The sequence below is a fragment of the Phalacrocorax carbo genome, chromosome 3 (genome assembly GCF_963921805.1).
Source record: "Phalacrocorax carbo chromosome 3, bPhaCar2.1, whole genome shotgun sequence".
In the NCBI taxonomy this organism is placed as follows: Eukaryota; Metazoa; Chordata; class Aves; order Suliformes; family Phalacrocoracidae; genus Phalacrocorax; species Phalacrocorax carbo.
The window spans coordinates 37,097,463-37,116,267 of NC_087515.1; the positions used below are offsets into that span (position 1 = coordinate 37,097,463).

Here is an 18,805-nt window from a genome sequence, read left to right on the forward strand (position 1 = left end):
TCCCTCCACCACACTTGTCTCTCTATGCCACCCCTGTCCCCACAAGCCGTTCCCAGCCCCTCATGGCATCACAGGCCCAGCTGCCGCCCCTGTCCCCACAAGCTATCCCCATCCCCTCACACCATCTCAGCCTCCTGTGTTGGCCCCTCAGGCTGTCCCCGTACAACGTCCCGGTCCCCACACACCACCCCCGTCCCCATCAGCCCGCCGCCGCGCCCGGGGCGGGCGGCAGGGCGGTGGCAGCCCCGGCCCCCCCGCCCCGCATCGCGGCGCGGCCCACCCCGGCGCGGCGGGGCCGTGGCGGGGGCGGGCGGGCGGCCGCTCCCCTCACGGGGGGCCGGGCCGGGCGCCAGCCCTGCGGGGCCCCGCCTCGTCGCGGGCGGCGGAGGCGCAGGCGCGGCGGCCCCGGTTGCGGCAGATCCCGGGCCAGCGGCGGAGCCGGTCGGGCGGCGGCGGGATGGCGGCGCCGCTGAGCGACGGGGAGCGGCGGAAGCAGATCAGCGTACGGGGGATCGCGGGGCTGGGGGACGTGGCGGAGGTGCGCAAGAGCTTCAACCGGCACCTCCACTTCACCCTCGTCAAGGACCGCAATGTCGCCACCCCCCGCGACTACTACTTCGCCCTGGCCCACACGGTGCGCGACCACCTGGTGGGGCGCTGGATCCGCACCCAGCAGCACTACTACGAGCGGGACCCCAAGGTGAGCCCCGAGCGGCCCCGCCGCGGGGGGAGCCGGGGGACGGGGTCGGAGACGGGGGAGCGGCGCTGCGCCTTCCCTGCCGGCCCGCGGGTGTCGCCGTGCCCCCCGCGACGGGTGTCGCTGCGGACGGGGCCCGTGGGCGTCACCATAGCTATGGCCCCTTGCCCCACAGCTGTGTCCCTCGCACCCATCCGGCTGTGGCCGTGTCCCCGTGGGCCTCGCCACGGCCGTGTACCTTGCGTGCACCTTGCCATGGCCCTCACGCGCCTCACAGCGGTGTGTCCCCATGGGCATCACCACAGCAACATCTCCTGCAGTTCGCCATGGCTGTGTCCCCACAAGCTTCTTTGCAGCCTGTCCCCATGAGCCTTGCTGCAGCCATGTCCCCACTGAGGCATCCCCACGACTGTGACCCCATGTTGCAGCCCTATCCCCTGTGATCCCTCTGTGAACATGTCCTCACACGAGCCTTGCTGCTGCCAGCTCCTCTGCACGCTTCACCATGGCCACGTCCTGCACTCACACCACTGCGGTGGTGTCCCCTGTGGGCATCATTACCTCCACATCTCGGCACATGCCTCAGCACAGCCGTGTCCTGGCTTTGCGCTGCAGAGCCCACAGACAGCTCAGCTTTGAGGCCAGAGAGGAGTTTCTTGCCTCGTGCAAACCAGACAAGCTCTCCCAGGTCACCAGTCCCTGGGGAGTTGGTGGTTCCCAGGGGACTCGGCCTGCTACCTCCTCTCCTCCCCACCTGTCAAGCCAGGATGGTGACACTGGAGATGTTGGGGGCTGCAGGACGTTATTCCTTTTGAATTAAGTCCCAATCCAGCACTTAACTGGAGAGCCCCAGAGGGCAGGTGTGTACTAGAAAAGGCACATACCTTCTCAGTGTGCAGGTAGCTGCCTCCCCGAGTCAGCTCTTTTCTTGGGGTTATAAATATTGCCTTGACCCAAGAAATAAACTGCGCTTTCATGCCGGTACGGCTGCACATGCACTGGGAGTTACGCCGGTGCGTGGAGCTCTCCCTTTTATCCTTACTCACACAAATGCGCTCTGATCTGTATTGCTGCACTAACAGAAGGGATTGTACAGATCCCATAAAGGCTAAGAGGCACTTGGGGTGGGTTTGCTTACTGTCCCCTGCACTTAGATTTCCACTAGAAACTCATCCCTGTGGGAGACTGAAAGGAGCAGAATATTTATGCAACTGTGTGATGTTTTCAGTCTTTCTGATGAGCACCAAAGAACATATGGACCCTTTCAGACTCCCAGCAGAGGCGGCAGAGTGGGTAATCCTGCTGCTTAGTGGGGAAAGATCCCAGCTACAAAGGAAAGAGATTCAAGGGAAGCACAACCTAAAGTTAGGCTATTCCTCTGTTAAAAATTTCAGTTTATTTATAAAAATATCTGTAGCAGTAAATCTGAGCGAGGGCAAAAGTCTGTGCAGCCTGCTTCTCATCCTACAAACAGGCTTTCATTAGCATTCGCGGCACAGGCACAGCTCCTCTGAAACTTGGAAGGTCACCACAGAGCAGCCTGTCTTGCACAGTTGTGCCAGGAACCCTGCAACCATGGGACAGTTTATTTGTTCAACAGCATGAAACATGTGCGTGAAACTCGACACAGGGAGGACAGGAGGACCCATGCGATAGGAGGGCTGGAAAATCACTAGCGGGAAGGGGCCCTGGCCCTGAGCCCAGCGAGCGTGTGCAGGGCGGGGGGCTCGCTCTGGCTTTCACCAGGGTCTGGATCAGCTTCAGCTCAGCATGGGAAAACTTCAAAAGCCCAGCATAAGCATCAGCTCAGCTGAGCTTGACGGTGTATAAATATATCGTTCAGCATCCTAGATAATTCTTGCCCTAAGTTAATTAGGGAAACACTTAACAGGCAACAAAGTTTTTCTATAGAAGGCTGTTGGCAGGGAGACGCGCGGCGGAGGGTTGGCTAGCATCCCGCACGAGATCCTTCTGAAAAACAAACTGGTGCGTGGTGTTCAGGAGCAGGCGCCAAGAGCCGGTTTGGGAAGACTGTCCTCCTCTGGAAAGCACTTGGGTCTGCTTTTAATTTTAAGTGACTTTGGTGAAAGCAAAGCGCTGTGCTGTGTGTAAGCATCTTGCTTTGCCTCCCCAGCGCATTTACTACCTGTCCCTGGAGTTCTACATGGGCCGCACTCTGCAGAACACCATGGTGAACCTGGGCCTGCAGAACGCCTGTGATGAAGCCATTTACCAGGTGAAGTCTTGGGGGTACTGGGGGAGGGACTGGCCAAACTTTTTCATGTGGAGGGCTGGGTATCTTTATTTCTCAGGGCTTCCTCCTAAGGATGTTTGACTAAATGAAGTGAAGCTTGGCTCTCTGTTAGTGTTTTTCATTCCCTGGAGAGGACCATGGCGGAACCTTGAGGTTCCTTGCAAGCTGGAGTATGGTTTTCTCAAACCACTGTTTTCCTGTAGTGGCTGGGAAAATCCAGAATAATATCCAGAAAGCAACACCCACTATCCCAAAAGAGTAGGGAATCCCAGGCCGCAAATAGCTTTCCATTACTAGGACAGATGATGGCTCATCACAGGAGACCTACTCTAATGGGGGAGGCTAGGCCAGAAGGGGAAACTGGAGCACCAGAACACTGAATTAGTTCATACGTGCAGGCACACAAGGCACCACAGCAGCACTGCCAGATAAAAGTGAATCACTGGGAAGGAAGAAAAGGGGGGGAATTAATTTGCTTGAATTAAAATATCATCGGATGAGTTCAAACTGGAAAAAGCACAACTGAATACCACTGAAGCAATCACAAACGCAAGGCCATGGTTACTGAGGCTTGCAGCCACCTCTGCAGCTGGACAGTGACCTTTCTGACAGAGTATGAGTTTTTGGGTTTTCTCATCGAAAATCTTTATTTCCTGCCCTCCTCCTCCTCCCTGCCCCACCAGGTTGATCCATGTTACACTTCCTAGCAGAAGCTGGGCTCTGTCACTGTCTCTCAAAATGAGGTGCAATGATTGCAATGAAACGTCCTGGCAAGCACTTTCCCTGCCAAGGGATGGGAAGGGATTTCCAGGGAGGGACCTGACATGTTTCCTCTCTGAAGTATTGTGCCTTGGAGGGCAGGCTGTATTTTCTCAGGGAGGATCCTCAAGTCCCTTTGCAAGGCATTTTCCACATGCTGATTTGGCCCGACATGTGAGTGGAGGCTTCCCTTGCTGTAGCCTCCAACATGTGGAACTCATCATGGCCAGTGGCCAGCTGGGATGGGAGGTCTTATCCAGCGTGGCTCTGTCACAGAGGGAATTCGCCTCAGTTTTTGTGGCTCCTGTCATGCTGTGCATGAGGCTTTCCCGGCTTGTGGTTGCAGACCACTGAAGCACTGGGAGAGCAGTTGGGGGAGCAGCCACGGTGTTGGCCTGACTCCCCTCTGTCCCCCTGGCACCAAGGTGAGATACTGCTGCCCTCCAAGAGGGAGCATCTATCGACTCCTGGAGAGTCCTTGCAGCTGACGTGCTTAGCCTTCATCTGGCAGCCGCCCCTGGGCCAGAGAACACATGGCTCAAGAGATGCAGCAGAGGAGACAACTGCTTCCAGCCGTGGACTCTGGCCAAGGAGCTTGGCGGGAGGCTGGGCAGGATGCAGGAAGGCACGGAGTGTAACGTCGAACGCTGCAGTAACCAGCTGCCAGCATGGTCGTGCCCTTCCTCAAGGACCGGGTAGGCGTGAGCAGAGGGGTGGCGTGTGTACCCGGGCAGGACTCGGCGCTCCCCTGCGCGCTGACTTGGCCGTTCGCCATCATATCTCGAATGGCGGGTTTAGTGGAAGGGCTTCCTGGCGTGAGGGGCTGCCAGGAGAAAAGTGTTTTTGTTTGAGGTCTCTAAGGAAACCTAGTTCATGGGAAAGTGACGTTTGATGATGGGCTAAATTGTTTTCCAATTAATTGGGCTGCCGGGGGACCAGAGGCTGGTGAGATGCTTTGTGGGGGGATGCAGACAGCTGTGAGTTTAATTTCCTGTGGTGTGGGTTGTTTTGGGATCTGTGTTTGCCCTCCTCGGAGAGCAGCCCCAGGGCATGGGCTTTGCAGGTAGTGACACGTTCTGCTGTGGCTTTTTCCCCAATAGCTGGGTTTGGACTTGGAAGAGCTGGAAGAAATTGAAGAAGATGCTGGGCTGGGAAATGGAGGCCTGGGCCGCCTGGCAGGTAATACAGGGAGAGGGTAGCCCCCTCCTTGCACAGAGTGCATGGTGACTGAGGGTGGCACCACAGTGGGACAGCATGCAGACCTCAGCCCTTCAGCAGTGCGGTACCCTCCTGCCTGCTCCTGGCTGGCCAGAAACAAGAGCCCTCCCCAGTGAGAGCACCCAGGAGATGCAGTTGTGTAGTTTGCAGCACAGCAGGCGGGGCTGCGGCTGAAAGAGGCTGTCTGGAGCCTTCCTCCTCAGCTCCTTGTGAAATCTCTCACTTTTTTAGAGGCACCCAAGCAGGTCTCATGTAGTCAGATTGTTGGCTGCTATTTTAGTCTGCCTATTCCACACGGGACTGTTGGAGACAAGAGCTCCCAAATGCAGAGGAAATGCCACGGCTGATCTTTACCAGAGCTGCCCTGGGTTGAGGGCTGGAAGGGTTTACTTTGAAAGCAATAATAGTGAAGTAGCTGGTGGAGCAGCAAGTCAGGGTCAGAAGCCCTGCTTTACCAGGCAGGCAAGCAGGCTTAGAGTAAGGTGTGGGCACCTCAGGCAAGTTTAGAAGACTCTCACTGCAACAAAGCTGGATTTGGCTTTTTGGTGACCTGTCCTTGTGACCAACAACTTTGGGTTGTTTGTGGTGGCTTGGCAGGACGTGCATGGGGTCCTGCTGCAGGCTGTCCCCTTCTGTCCCTTCTGCATACGGATTTCCTCTGAGTAATAAATCTTTCTAGTGGCATTGGTTGTGGCATCTCCTCACCCCCGTGCACAGCACGCCATAGCAGGTGCAGCAAGCAAGGGGTGAGGTTCTTTGCAGGATGACCATGCTCTGCTCTTCCAGCTTGCTTCCTGGACTCCATGGCCACGCTGGGGCTGGCAGCATATGGTTACGGCATCCGCTACGAGTTCGGTATCTTCAATCAGAAGATTGTCGACGGGTGGCAGGTACACTGGCAAACTCAAGTCACCCTTTCTCCTGTTTCATCCTGCGGTGGCCACCTCTGCCTAAGGACAAGGCCTGGCCACACTAACAACACTGCAGTGCCTTGAACTGTTCGTAAACCTGGCGTTTGAGCCCATCACCTGGTGCTAAATGGGCTGTCACTTCCCACCGCTTGTGCTGACCCTAGGGCTCTGACTGCCTGAACAAATGGAAGTGATGAGGGCGGCAGCGTGCATGTGCAAGCTCACCCACGCCTGTCGCCAACCTGGCAAGACGGTGTTGGAGCTGAGCCCACAGGACATGGCTGGGACCAGAGGTATCCCTGCCTGGGGCTCCACGGCACAGCTGCAACAACCCAAGAGTCCCATCCAGCCTGGCAGCAAGTGGGAAAGGAGACGGGCTGAGGATGGAGATGTGGCTAAACACCTCATGAAGGTGTCTGGTGGAGGATGAATTTGAACATGACAGAATATGTACAAGTGCCTGGGGTGCTGCTGCTCCTGCAGGTTCCTGGGGAGACTGGCAGCAGGGGCTTAAACAGGGACTCTCCTGTAGCATTAATGATCATAATACTTTGCAAGTGAAAATAGGCTAAAAAGCTGCCCCAGATGGCAGTTATCCCTAGCGTATGTCTGGAAATAGTTTCCATTAGGAGACTTGCTTTGCTTCTGAGCATAAAGGGCCCTTTTCCACCTTAAAATAGCTCTCCAGAAGTCAGGGAGAGCGAGAGGTTTGAGGGTTGTTTTTACTCCTTCCCCACAAAGAAGCTGCAATGCTAGGCTCTATAAATGGTGAAAACGAGAAAAAGCATCCACTGTAGGGGTGGTGGTGATGCTGGGTTGTGGCTCAGACCTGCCCCTGGCCTGGCAGAAAAGTGCCTGCAGGCACAGAGCATCTCTCCAAGTGCCTCAGGCCCTCTGGTTTCTGGTGCACATGAGCCTTGGTGGCTCTGATGAATTCACTTCGTTCCCATTGGTGCTGTTATGAGCAGAGAGGAGAAATCCTCTCTGGCAGAGTGCAGAGCAGTTAGCAAGACGTGGGTTACAGGGAGTGCTCTGTGGCCAGGAACAGCACCAATGGTTTTCTAGGGAACCACATCTTACTATCACGGTCAAACTGGATGTAAAGGCCTCGAGACAGACTGAGTGCAGCAGTCTGTGCAGTTTGGATGGTTTAAACCTGTACAGCTCTGCAAAGTCCATAGAGGCCGATTTATTTATAGCAGCTGGTTTGTAGTCATCCATGTTTTGAAAAGCCTAGCTGTCCTCTAGAGGCCTCTGCATATCCATTTTTAGGCCAGCTTACTAAAGCATTGCTTTTAAACTGGCCTCTCTTTGGAGAGCCTATTTTAGGCTTCATTTGGACATACAAGCCATCACTTGAACCCCGTTTGCCTCTTGCAGGTGGAAGAGGCTGATGACTGGCTACGCTATGGAAATCCCTGGGAGAAAGCTCGCCCAGAGTACATGCTCCCTGTGCACTTCTACGGCCGCGTGGATCACACCCCTGAGGGTGTGAAGTGGATTGACACGCAGGTACCAACATGTTCGTCGGTGCTGGGCTGGGGGAGGACAGGCCAGGGTAGGATAGAGGGGGAGATTCTGTCCCCAGGCTGCCTGAGGTGGTCAGACTTTGCTTCACTCCCAGTCTGGCAAAACTCTCTCTGCTACCCTTGCAGTTACAAAGGTGACTTTGTTGGCTACAGCTGCAGCAGGATTTGAGAAAAAGAGGAAAGAGATTCAATCACAGCTGTAACTTCAGATCCATTGGGGCCTCCTCTACCGATCTCCAGGGTGAATCCCCACAGTCTTGCATGGATTTATGTTGGAGGAGGACTGTAACCCTGGCAGCTGTGCTAGGCTCCTTCCGCACTGCTCCTGCCTACCACTCACTCAAACCCAGTGGTTTTGCAGGTAGTTCTGGCACTGCTGCTGTGGGTGGAGATTCATCTCATGGGGTGGCCATGGAGCCATCCCATGGGTGTTTAACCTCTGTGATCAGAGCAAGTTCCTCTTTCTCAAACCAGTCTGATGGGTAGAGTGCTGTCAGGGGAGGCTGGAGGCATAGTTTTTGGTCACCAGTCTGCCTGGAGGCCTTGCTTTGTGGCATTGTGGAAAGCAAATACTTCTTCAGCCTCCCATGGTTGGGGAGGTAACACTGTGCTTCAGGAGCACGTGCTTGCTCAGAGCACAGGCTGCTGTGTCAAAAATGCATTCCAGTCTTACAGCTGAGGAAGGCAAGCTTTAAAGAGGGACAGATTTATTAAGAGGATTGAAGGTGTTTCAGCCTCTCCTGTCTAAGCACTGCCCTGGATGGAGGAAGCAAGGACTATGAATTTCTCTGGGATTCAGGGACATGACCTTATTTCCATGATGTTCAAGCATCTCTCAGCCTGATGAGTCAGCTCAGTCCATACAAGGAATGCACAGTCACAAAGCCAAGCCATTCCCTTCATCACCAAGAGCTGAAGCTCAGTTGCAGAGTCACATGGGCCCACTCAAAGGAGAAATAAACCAGGTCCTTTTCCAGGGACCCTGGCTGTTGAAGGCTGTGCAGTGACCTAGGCCATTTCCAGGACACACACATTCACAACACCGCAGCCCCATGAACAACATGGAGACACCATGCCAGAGCTCTCTGAGGAAGCAGACATCCACCTGGGGACCGAGTGCCATTGCCTTTCAATGTGCTCCTCTTCTGACCCCAGCAGTAGTCTGGGGTTTCAGGGATCCCAAGCAGTGCAGTGGAAACACTGCTTCCTATAAGAAAGTGAATTTTCAGATAGTGCCGTTAAGGGAGCAAGTTGGAAAGGCTCAAAAAAAGCTGAAGATGCAGTCTCCAAATATAGCATCACTCAATTCATGTCATGTGTGGCCCAGTCCCATGGCTCAGGCAGGGCAGGCTTTCTGCCTGCTTCCATGTTCAGAGCTGGTAATAGCAGCTTTGAGAGCCTGAGCTCTTGCTGATTCTCCCCAGAGGGGAAGTGTTGCTGACGCCAGCACAAAGAGGCTGTTCAGGGCCAACAGGCTGATCTGCCTGGGTTTTCCCTGCCCTGTGAGCACAGCTCCTTCAGCTGTCTGCTGCCTCTCACATCTTTGCTTGGGGACAGTCTCTGGCTGCTGGGCTGTCATGCCAATACACAGTGACTTGTTCAGGAGGATGCTGGCTCGTTTTGCCAGCATCAGAGAGGCAGCCCAGGCTCTGTGCTGCAGATCAGGGCCTTGCTCTGCAAGCACCATTCAGGTCTGCTGACATAAGCTTGCAGCTTCTTTGTTGCAGGCTGAGGTCAGGGTGCCTTGCTTTGTAGCATGCTGGAGGCATGCAAATGTTGGCACAGCAGTGGGCTGCAGCACACAAGCTTGGAAGCACATCCGTGCTTTGCCTGGCTAGTGTAATCTGAGCTGGGAGCCCCAGTGTTACTCGCTGTAGCCATGTGCACAGCATCCTAATGCTTAAGTGTCATCTGTAGACTGCACTAATAGTTTTGCACTCATGTTTGGTTCGGGTGCTGGAGATCTCAGTGAATTTACCCACACAGGTTCAACAAACCTTGAACATGGGGTGAATTGCTCTATGAATGGTGCTGCAGTGGTAGGGGTTGGTCCTGGCAGGCTGCAGAAGGCTAGTGGACAGGATTCAGGCTGTGGCGTTTATCCCAGATGGAAACACAAAGGTCCCGGCTGCCCCGGCCCTACCCCAGCACAGACAATATCACAGCAGCCAGCTGAGGATGCTTGCAGTGCTCTGGTGAATAACTAATAGGTGCACCAGTTGGTACAGGAAGGCCAGCAGGTTGCTTGCAACTCTCTCTTACATTTCATTGATGGGCTTATAATTCCAGTTTGTCAGTAAAGCTCCAAACAGCTCTGCTGTGGGTGCAATGCTTTGCCAGTGGGTGCTGGAAGCACCCATGATAGCAGGGAAGTCTATGAAGCTCAGCAGGTGTGTTTTAGGGAGGCGAGACTTTTACTACAGCCAGGAGTTGTCTGTGTCCTCTGGATTTGTCCTGTGGAGGTTTCAGCCACTTTCCCACCTTCTCTGAGGCCACCGTGCTGCTAAACAGAGGGGAATACTGTCCTTTTGCAGGTTGTCCTTGCTATGCCTTACGACACGCCAGTGCCAGGATACAAGAACAACACTGTAAACACCATGAGGCTGTGGTCTGCAAAAGCGCCCAATGACTTCAACCTCCAAGAGTGTAAGTGCTATCCCTCCACCGCCTCTCTTCTGGCCAGGCTGGGGCATGGCTGATCCTGTGTGCATAGCATCTGGCACATAACTCCACATCTGGCCTGCTTTATCGATATCTCCTGGCTACCTCGAAAACACAGTGCTGTGTGCACATCCATGGATCTCACTACCTCCAACCACTTCCAGAGCCCTCGGGTTCTGCACCAGGGCACCCATCCATCCTCATTCCATCTCCATCATGCTTATCATGCTCTCAAAACCACCCTGTGCCTTCCCCAACTGATAGACCACCTGCCACTGCGTTCCTCACATCACCAAATGAACTGCAAACCCACACTTGCCATGGAGGATCATTTCTGTGCAGCATCATCCCTTAGTACTGAAGGAAAAGAGCAGCACAGCCCACCTTACTGTTGGTTTCCTTTGGGTCTACGTGTGACCTCTCTAGTGCATTTTTCAGGCTCTAATTATAGTGCTGAAGAGCAGATACAGGGCAACTAACATACCAAATGTCAGTGCTAGGCTGTTACAGAAGGGGAATGTTTTAGACTAAACTGATTTGATTTATTCTTCCATACCAGTCTCCATGCCAGGAGAACTTGTGTGGGACAAGGGCTGATGGCTCTCGAGTCTTTATAATGTCTCCTCAATTCTTGATTGGCAGCTGCGAGCTGGGTTTTGGATGAGTTTTTTGTACTTTTGGGAGCTGTGTGTGATTGTGGTCTTTGTGCTTCTTTTCCCTGCCCGTTTATCCTTAGTCCTTAAGCAAGATGGCTGGTTACTCACTTCCATTTTTTTGCCTTCGCTGGCTGCTATCTGTCATCAGTTTCTGTCCTTCCTGATACATGTGTCTTCAGAAACTGCATGGAGATGTGCCTTTGTATTATCCCATCTCCTCTTGTCTCTCTGGTGCCCTTTTGCACATGTACATTCCCATCCATATTTCATTAATACCAGCCTGAATGTTCCTATGACAAATGTCTCTACGAGAGAAGATGGAAAAGCACAGTGTCAGGGACCTGCCTGAATCTCTAGAGCTGCAGCAGTGCTGTGTGTATTTCTCTCTTGCTGCAGTCAACGTTGGTGACTACATCGAGGCGGTGTTGGACAGAAACCTGGCAGAAAACATATCCAGAGTCCTGTACCCAAATGACAATGTGAGTGACTCTCTTGCCTCTCTTACTTGCTGCTCGGGATCATCCTCCCTGTAATTGTATCGCCTTGCTTGCAAGCACTGGAAGGTCATGGCCACCTGACATTTATTATTCTGGTTCGAGGATTTTTAATACAATAGGTTGGCCCTGTAATTCCCAGTGAACAGACACAGCACTGTTGGCTCCAGAGGGTCTTTGCTGACTGAGGGCAGCTGAGAGTCTGGCCCATATTATATAGCTGCTCTGTTCCCTGCTGCAAGGAGGGGAAGAAATATTACTCCTTCATATTCAAGGTAGTTGCCAATTTACATGGCTTACCCTTCGCAAAACTAAGTTGTCATTTCAGAGGTGTCCATGAGAGATGACTCGTTTTCATCCCCAGTTCAAGGGATTTCTCACTGCAGGGACTGTCCCAGGCCATGCACTCACTGGGCACGAGATCCAAAAGGAAAGAACCCTCACTATGTAGTCATGGATTAGTATCTGTGCTGGAAAAGCTCATCTGGACTTTACCCCCACTCTCTCATTCCTGCTGGTGTTTTAAAATAGACCAGTGTGAAGTGTAGAGTGAACGGGAGGCAGCTGGTGTGTCCAGGGACACTGGCTCCCAATTATTGCAGGGAGTCCAAAATCCTTGGTCCAAAACCCCTGCAAAGGGTCTTGCAGTGAGGGAGGGAGCAGCACTTGCTCTGTAGGAGTAGCATGGATGTGGGCAGGTTCTGTTGCCCTCTGGAGGCAGCTGTTTGGGATGATGAGCCCCTTGTCAATCCCTACAGCTGCTGCCCCATCAGAGGCAGTATGAGAAACACCCACATTTGCCCTGATGAGGTGCTGAACCTGTGAGGCCTGTTGGGAAGCCTGTCAGAGTGGATAGGAGCATCTCCAGGGGTTTGGGTGCCAACTGGGGAGGGCAGCTGCAGCACTGATGGCTGTGGGCCCCCACTTGCAGTTCTTTGAAGGCAAGGAGTTGCGGCTGAAACAGGAGTACTTTGTGGTGGCTGCTACCCTCCAAGACATCATCCGCCGCTTTAAGTCCTCCAAATTTGGCTGTCGAGACCCTGTGCGAACATCCTTTGAAACCTTTCCGGACAAGGTGAGTTTGTGGGCAGACAGGGTCTGGGGGCATTTCTGCCAGACCTGCCTATCAAAAGGAAAAGCAGGATGCTCAGGACCAAGTGGGGGCATGCATACAAAGACCCCGGCAATTTGGGTTGGAAAATAGGTGATCCCCAGGCCTATTTTCCCAGGGAAGAATTTGCGGTTTGGAACAAAACTTGCAAAGGTTGAATAGCTCCATTCCTGGGAGCTCTGTCTGTTTCTGGGCTGTGCGCCATGAGAAGAGGCTTGGGGCTGACCCTCACCCCAACCCCATGCATGTGGGATGCTGTTCCAGTCCTATCACTACCAGATATGAGCCCAGCAATTCTGTGTTGCAGGTGGCTATTCAGCTAAATGACACCCACCCTGCCCTGTCCATCCCAGAGCTCATGCGGATCCTGGTGGATGTGGAGAAAGTGGATTGGGACAAGGTAAGCAGAGCTGGGAGATCTGTGCCAAACCTTGCAGGGGAAAGACCTGCTGTCCTGCCCTCACACAGGGTTTCCGTTCCACTCTTGTCTGTAATGCAGGCCTGGGAGATCACGAAACGGACCTGCGCCTATACTAACCACACTGTGCTGCCTGAAGCCCTGGAGCGCTGGCCGGTCTCCCTCTTTGAAAAGCTGCTGCCACGTCACCTAGAGATCATTTACGCCCTCAACCAAATGCATCTGGATGTAAGGCACTGGGCTGGTCACAGGCTGTAGGAACTCTGAGGGTCTTGATCTGGCTGCCTTTGGGATGGGAATGTTCCTAGGTCCTGTGGCTGAGTTGTTAATGTCCCTCTTTCTGCCTGCAGCGGGTGGCAGCTCTCTACCCAGGGGACATAGACCGTCTCCGGAGGATGTCGGTGATCGAGGAAGGGGACTGCAAACGTATTAACATGGCGAACCTCTGTGTGATTGGCTCCCATGCGGTCAATGGTGTGGCCCGCATCCACTCTGACATTGTGAAGAACTCAGTGTGAGTTGGGGGACGCCCAAGGCATGCACCCTCTCCACTCACTGGGCTTTGCCTGCAAGCCTGGGGGGCCAGCTGGAGTGATCAGGTGTCAGGGTCTGCTTTGGTTGCCCTGCTGGGCATGGCAGGCCAGGGAGACTGTCTCATTCACATGTGTGCAAGGTCTAACTCATCTTCCTTTGGAGCTCGTGAAACCCTCAGCATTATGGCTGAGGAGGGGGTAAGAGGCAGCATAGAGAGTTTGCACTTGTGACAGGGAGGTTTGCAGAGACTGCCCTGAGTCAGGAGCGCATACAGTGGGGGCCCAGCTGAAGGTCTGTGTGGTAATGGGTGGTTCAGAACTCCCTGGTGTTTTAGGTTCAAGGATTTCTATGAGCTGGAGCCAGAAAAGTTTCAGAACAAGACAAACGGGATCACACCGAGGCGCTGGCTCCTGCTGTGCAACCCAGGACTGGCCGACGTTATTGCTGAGGTGAGTTGAAAGCATCTGAAGTGAGCGGCTGAATGAGATGTGTCGGCTTCTGATCACCTCTTTGTGTGGTCTGATCAGACCTGAGGCTAATGCCTGGTGGGTGTGAGTGAGGACAGCCTGGGAGGAGCATGCCTGTTGCACGTGTAGGTGTGAGATTGGCTGGGCTTTAAAGTTGGTGATGAAGAGTTGCCAAAAAAAATTGCATAAATTTGGATCTGGTTCCCTGCCCTCAGAGTGGCTACACACAACCTCGCAGGCAGTATAATGGTGTGTGAAATGAGGTGTCTGCAAAAGCATTCAGCTTCACAGGCACAAAGGAGCTCCCTTGGAGCTCCAGGCCCAGTTCTGTCTCCTCTATTTACCAGGCCCTTTAGCACAGATCTTTGCTTCACACTGTGACATGCCGAAGCTGAATAATGTCCTGCAATTAAATGTATTTTTATGCCCTGCCCATCAGTTTCTCCAGCTGTCAGGAGGCCCTGGTACATGTGCACACATCCTCCCTCTAAAGCTCCTCAAGAGAGAGGCACTTTTTCAGGTTTTTCCAAGTGCCCTGTTTCCTCTGTACCTTTGGGCTCCCTGATGAAACGGAGAAGTAACCTTGCCATAAGAAACTGTGCCCGCTTTCCTGGCCAGAGTGCCTCTTCCGATTCCCAGTGAGACTGTGGCATCTCTGCTGGGGAAGTGCAGTTGTGGACTGGGTGAGGTGTCTCATGCGTGGGACATCGCTTTCTTGGTTTGTTCTTTTAGAAAATCGGGGAAGGCTTTATCACAGATCTGAGCCAGCTGAAGAAGCTACTGGATTTCATCAATAATGAGACTTTTATCAGGGATGTGGCAAAAGTGAAACAGGTAATGGGCACTAGAGATGGGGTGGGGGAGGAGACTAAAGGCACCATGCGCCCAGGAACATCCCAGCAGCGAACGCTCACTTCTGACGCAAGGCCTGAGAACCCATGCCTGTTCCTCATCAGATTTTCTTGCCAGGAGAACAAGATGAAGTTTGCAGCCTACTTGGAGGAGCACTACAAGGTCAAGATCAACCCTTCATCCATGTTTGATGTTCAAGTCAAGCGAATCCATGAGTACAAGCGGCAACTGCTGAACTGCCTTCATGCTATCACACTCTACAACCGTAAGTCCTGCCAGGGCTAGTAGGCAAGGGGTGTCCCCCAGCCTTTCACTGCCAGAATTTCAGTGTAAAAGTATGCCAGCTGGTGGCCAAGGACTCCTGAGCCTATTTCTGCTCTCCTGTCATGAAGGGCTTCTCTCCAGGAGGGAAAACAGGATGTCTGAAGGGTTGTACAGAGCTCTGAGGAAAAGCTCACAGCCCACATCTCCAGCCCAGCTGGGTCCCAGGGCCCAGGTAACCCCCCACACCTGTACTGCAGTTGTGAGGACTGACCTGGTGCAAGTTAAAACCCCACACCCCAGTGTATGCTTCAGGCCCCTGCCCATTCCCAAAGAGAGGCAAGTCATTGGAGCGCCGCATCGTGCTGGCTTGAGTAGTTCTCTGAGGACTTTGCAGCCCATTTTCGCCCAGCACAGCTCTGGCAGATGTGTGGTTGGGCTTCAGGGTCCTGCAAGTTTACTGGGTCCACATGACATGGGCTGGGATCTCAGCCGACCTCTGGTGCATGCGATAAATTCTGTCCAGTTTATCTTCACTTTGGTTGTGTTATGCTCTGCTCTTTCAGGCATCAGAAGCAATCCATCCAAAGCTTTTGTGCCCAGAACTATTATGATCGGAGGAAAGGTAACGTGCATTCCAGACTTGGTGCATGCATGGCTCAGTGGGGGTGTGGGGAAGGTGCTGTCCCCTTTCTGTGGCTTTGCCAGGCCTGCTGTGGGTTAGCCATCATGTGTCTGGTGGTGGGCACTTCAGGAAGCACCACAAACTAATCAGACTGAACAAGGCCCCACCAGTCTTTCCCTGTGGCTCAGGACTTCTCCTCCCAGTAGGGTGTTTTTGCTAATCCATATGAACAGCAGACGTGAGGCCCAAATTCTCCCCGCGGTGAGGACCTGCACTGGCACCTCTCATGCTCTCCCTTCCTTATAAGCCTTCACCATTTCTGGGCTGCTCTTCTTCAGGCGGCCCCTGGCTACCACATGGCCAAGATGATCATCAAACTCATCACGTCCATCGGTGAGGTCATCAACAACGATCCCTATGTGGGGGACAGGCTCAAGGTCATCTTCCTGGAGAACTACCGGGTGTCCTTGGCCGAGAAGGGTACGTCTAGTCTTACGTAAGCACACATCAGGAGCTGGGCATGTCCCAGCTAAGCCCAGAAACTGGCCGGCCTGAGAGGCTGTCATGGCAGGTCACCTCACTCTCCCTTAGGAAACGTCTGAGGGCTCCACATAGGGCAGGGAACCAGCTTCATGCAGGAGTGACAGCAGCTGCATTGGGTTGTGGCAGGGCTGAGCCTGGCTCTGGCCCCAAAACCGCACTGTTTGCGTTGAGGTCAGCAGGGCCACTAGCAGATGCCCAGGGTTGTTTTGCTGCCCTGGACGCAGGTCGCAAGGAGCTGCAGTGTGCCAAAGGTTAACTCCTACCTCTCTTGCACCCAACAGTGATCCCGGCAGCAGATCTCTCCCAGCAGATCTCCACAGCTGGCACGGAGGCCTCAGGTACTGGTAACATGAAGTTCATGGTGAACGGGGCCCTCACCATTGGTACCATGGATGGGGCCAATGTGGAGATGGCTGAGGAGGCAGGCGAAGAAAACCTCTTCATCTTCGGCATGCGGGTGGAGGACGTGGAAGCCCTGGATCGCCAAGGGTTGGTGCTGGGGAGAGCCCAATGCATGCCAGGGCTTGTCAGATGGGAATACAGGTCCCTGCTCTGGCAGGGAGAGCCATGACCTGTGGGAGAGGCACCCTCCTCCCTGGGCAGCTCTGGAGCAGTAAAAAGCAGGGGGCTGGAGGCAGCCTCCACCCTGGCCTGGTCAGTGAATGATCCATCAAGGATGCAGCCCAAGCAGCTCACCCAGAGCACAGTGACTGTGAACTGGATGTGAGCCTGGGCACAAGGCGTTTCAGGCACTGCGCCTTGTCTCAGAGCCACTAGCAGGGTGCTCTGATGATCACAGCCCCAAGATCAAGGCCCCTCACTTGGGAGCAATGAGACCCTTGCCTGCCCTCCCTGCCCCAGACACGTCAGGTCCTGCTCTCCAGGTGCTGGGCCCCAGGGGAGAGCATCAGTCCCTACAGCCTGTGTCTGCTGGGTGCAGGTATAACGCTCAGGAGTACTACGAGCGCCTGCCAGAGCTGCGACAGGCTATCGACCAGATCAGCAGTGGCTTTTTCTCCCCTCGAGACCCCGGCTGCTTCAAGGACGTTGTGAACATGCTCATGTACCATGACAGGTGAGTCTTGGCAAGCACCCCCTTTGGTGGGCTGCTCTCAGCCTGCCCCAGGCCTCCTTCCCAGCTGGCCTGGGGCCCCCTGCGCAGGGGCTAAGCCCCGCCTGCCTGCAGGAAGATGCCTGTCCTGCCAGGCTGGGACCCTACAGCAGGCAAACCCTAGCCTTACGCTGCTTTGGGTTTCAGGTTTAAGGTGTTTGCCGACTATGAGGCCTACATTAAATGCCAAGGCCGAGTGGACCAGCTGTTCACGGTAAGAGCTGCCCACTACTGAGGGGGAGGGACGGGGTCCTTGGCTATGGCAGCGCAATGGGGGAACTGGGGGGGAACTGGGACGAGTGTGCTCCTGTGGAGCCCTTCTCACAGACACATTGCATGGGCAGGTTTTGCTGCTTCGGCAGCCCCATGCCACGGCATTTAAACCAGCCAAGCATGCATAGCCAGTGCCCCACAAGGCTGCAAGCTGGGACAGAGCCAGGCGAGGGACTGACTGCTGACATTGCCTCTCCTCTTCCCAGGACCCCCGGGAGTGGACTAAGAAAGTCATCAAGAACATTGCATGCTCGGGCAAGTTCTCCAGTGACAGGACCATCATGGAATATGCCCGGGAGATTTGGGGAGTGGAGCCATCTGCCACAAAAATCCCCCCACCCAACCTCCCCCGGGATTGATGCAAGCACAGAGGGAAGGAAGGAGGGATGGGTTCCCAGTTCAGGAGGCCTCACCTGCATTTCACCACCAGTCAGATGGGCTCAGCTCTGCAGAAACAAGGCCTTTCCCTTGGGTGGGGGGAGGGGGGAGCAGAAGGATGCTCTGAGGAGGAGCCCTGACTGAGGAACACGAGCTGGGGAAGAGGAGAAAGAACCCTGTATTTGTACCCATGTATCCACCCTGCATGTGCTGCATAGTGCTTTTAGTGAGATGACCACAGATAAGTCTTCCACAGCTGTGCTCCATGCTTACCAAGTGCTTTCCAACTAAATCCTCCCCTCTCCCCCTGCATGCAGCCTGGCCTGGCCTCCACAAGCAGGTTTAGTCCACACAGAGTGTGTCCTGCATCCTCCTCTGGTGGGTCTGCCAGCCCCAAGGCTAGGGGAGGGGGAGGCCACTGTCTGCCCCTCCAGTCACCCCCTTCCCCAGTAGCACCTAGAGGAGGTGGGGCTGGCAATTAAAGCAGCTGGCCCCAGTGCAGACACCATCAAATGCTATGCGCCACAAGGAGGGAGGGCCCAGGATCAGCACTTCCTTGCCCCAAAGCTTGCCATAGTCTCCTCCCATGCCTCTGTTAACTAAAAGGCCTATAACCAAGCCACTCCAGGGATTTTTAACCTCCATGTCTGCACAGAGTGGACTGTACCTGCCACTGCCAGCTGGGTGGCCTGAGCCTGTAGGCCTCAAGCAGGCTCTTCAGCTTGCCAGGCACAGCCATATGCTGGGTGCTCCCCAGTGGGTGAATGTGTATCATTTCATGCATCCCTCCACAGCTGGGTCATGCTGCTCGGTGTGTCCGTCCCAGTGCTGGGGTCAGAGTTTAACAGCCATAGTGCTGTGTAGTGCACCAGTACTCCCCTGTGTGACACCAACTCATTAAAACCACCAGAACGCCTGCTGGTCTGACTTTGGGCTGACTCAGGACTACTCCACACCTGTGGGATCAGGTTGCAACAAGTTCAGGCCATGACACCTGAAGCCATCCTGGCCTTCCCCAGCTGTGGCTTTACGGGATGTGGTTCCCTGTAGCTG

General features: G+C 54.4%; 1 protein-coding gene across 2 annotated transcripts; it reads left to right on the forward strand.

The window, feature by feature from the left end:
* Window positions 1-349: 349 nt before the first annotated feature.
* PYGB (glycogen phosphorylase B) lies at window positions 350-18,669 on the forward strand. 2 transcript variants are annotated; one of them, XR_010372083.1, is made up of 20 exons: window positions 350-700; window positions 2,832-2,933; window positions 4,811-4,889; window positions 5,715-5,818; window positions 7,220-7,351; window positions 9,903-10,014; window positions 11,082-11,164; window positions 12,111-12,254; window positions 12,598-12,690; window positions 12,790-12,936; window positions 13,059-13,222; window positions 13,577-13,691; window positions 14,442-14,543; window positions 14,679-14,826; window positions 15,389-15,447; window positions 15,786-15,927; window positions 16,272-16,328; window positions 16,931-17,065; window positions 17,249-17,315; window positions 17,581-17,650. XR_010372083.1 is itself a non-coding variant. In XM_064446535.1 (20 exons), exons 1-20 carry the CDS (start codon window positions 458-460, stop codon window positions 17,731-17,733), a joined length of 2,532 nt encoding a protein of 843 aa, XP_064302605.1. In that variant the 5' UTR covers window positions 354-457; the 3' UTR covers window positions 17,734-18,669. The 2 variants fall into 2 exon arrangements, 1 of the variants encoding a protein (XP_064302605.1); XM_064446535.1 differs by having other exon boundaries at window positions 354-700; window positions 16,272-16,479; window positions 17,581-18,669.
* The last annotated feature ends 136 nt before the right edge of the window (window positions 18,670-18,805 follow it).

Bases quoted from the DNA above. Each gene is read 5' to 3' on its own strand.
- PYGB (XM_064446535.1), top strand. From the start codon at position 458: ATGGCGGCGCCGCTGAGCGACGGGGAGCGGCGGAAGCAGATCAGCGTA. The intron at 12,691-12,789 runs GTAAGCAGAGCT...TCTGTAATGCAG, and splicing joins AGAAAGTGGATTGGGACAAG to GCCTGGGAGATCACGAAACG. The intron at 15,448-15,785 runs GTAACGTGCATT...GCTCTTCTTCAG, and splicing joins CTATTATGATCGGAGGAAAG to GCGGCCCCTGGCTACCACAT.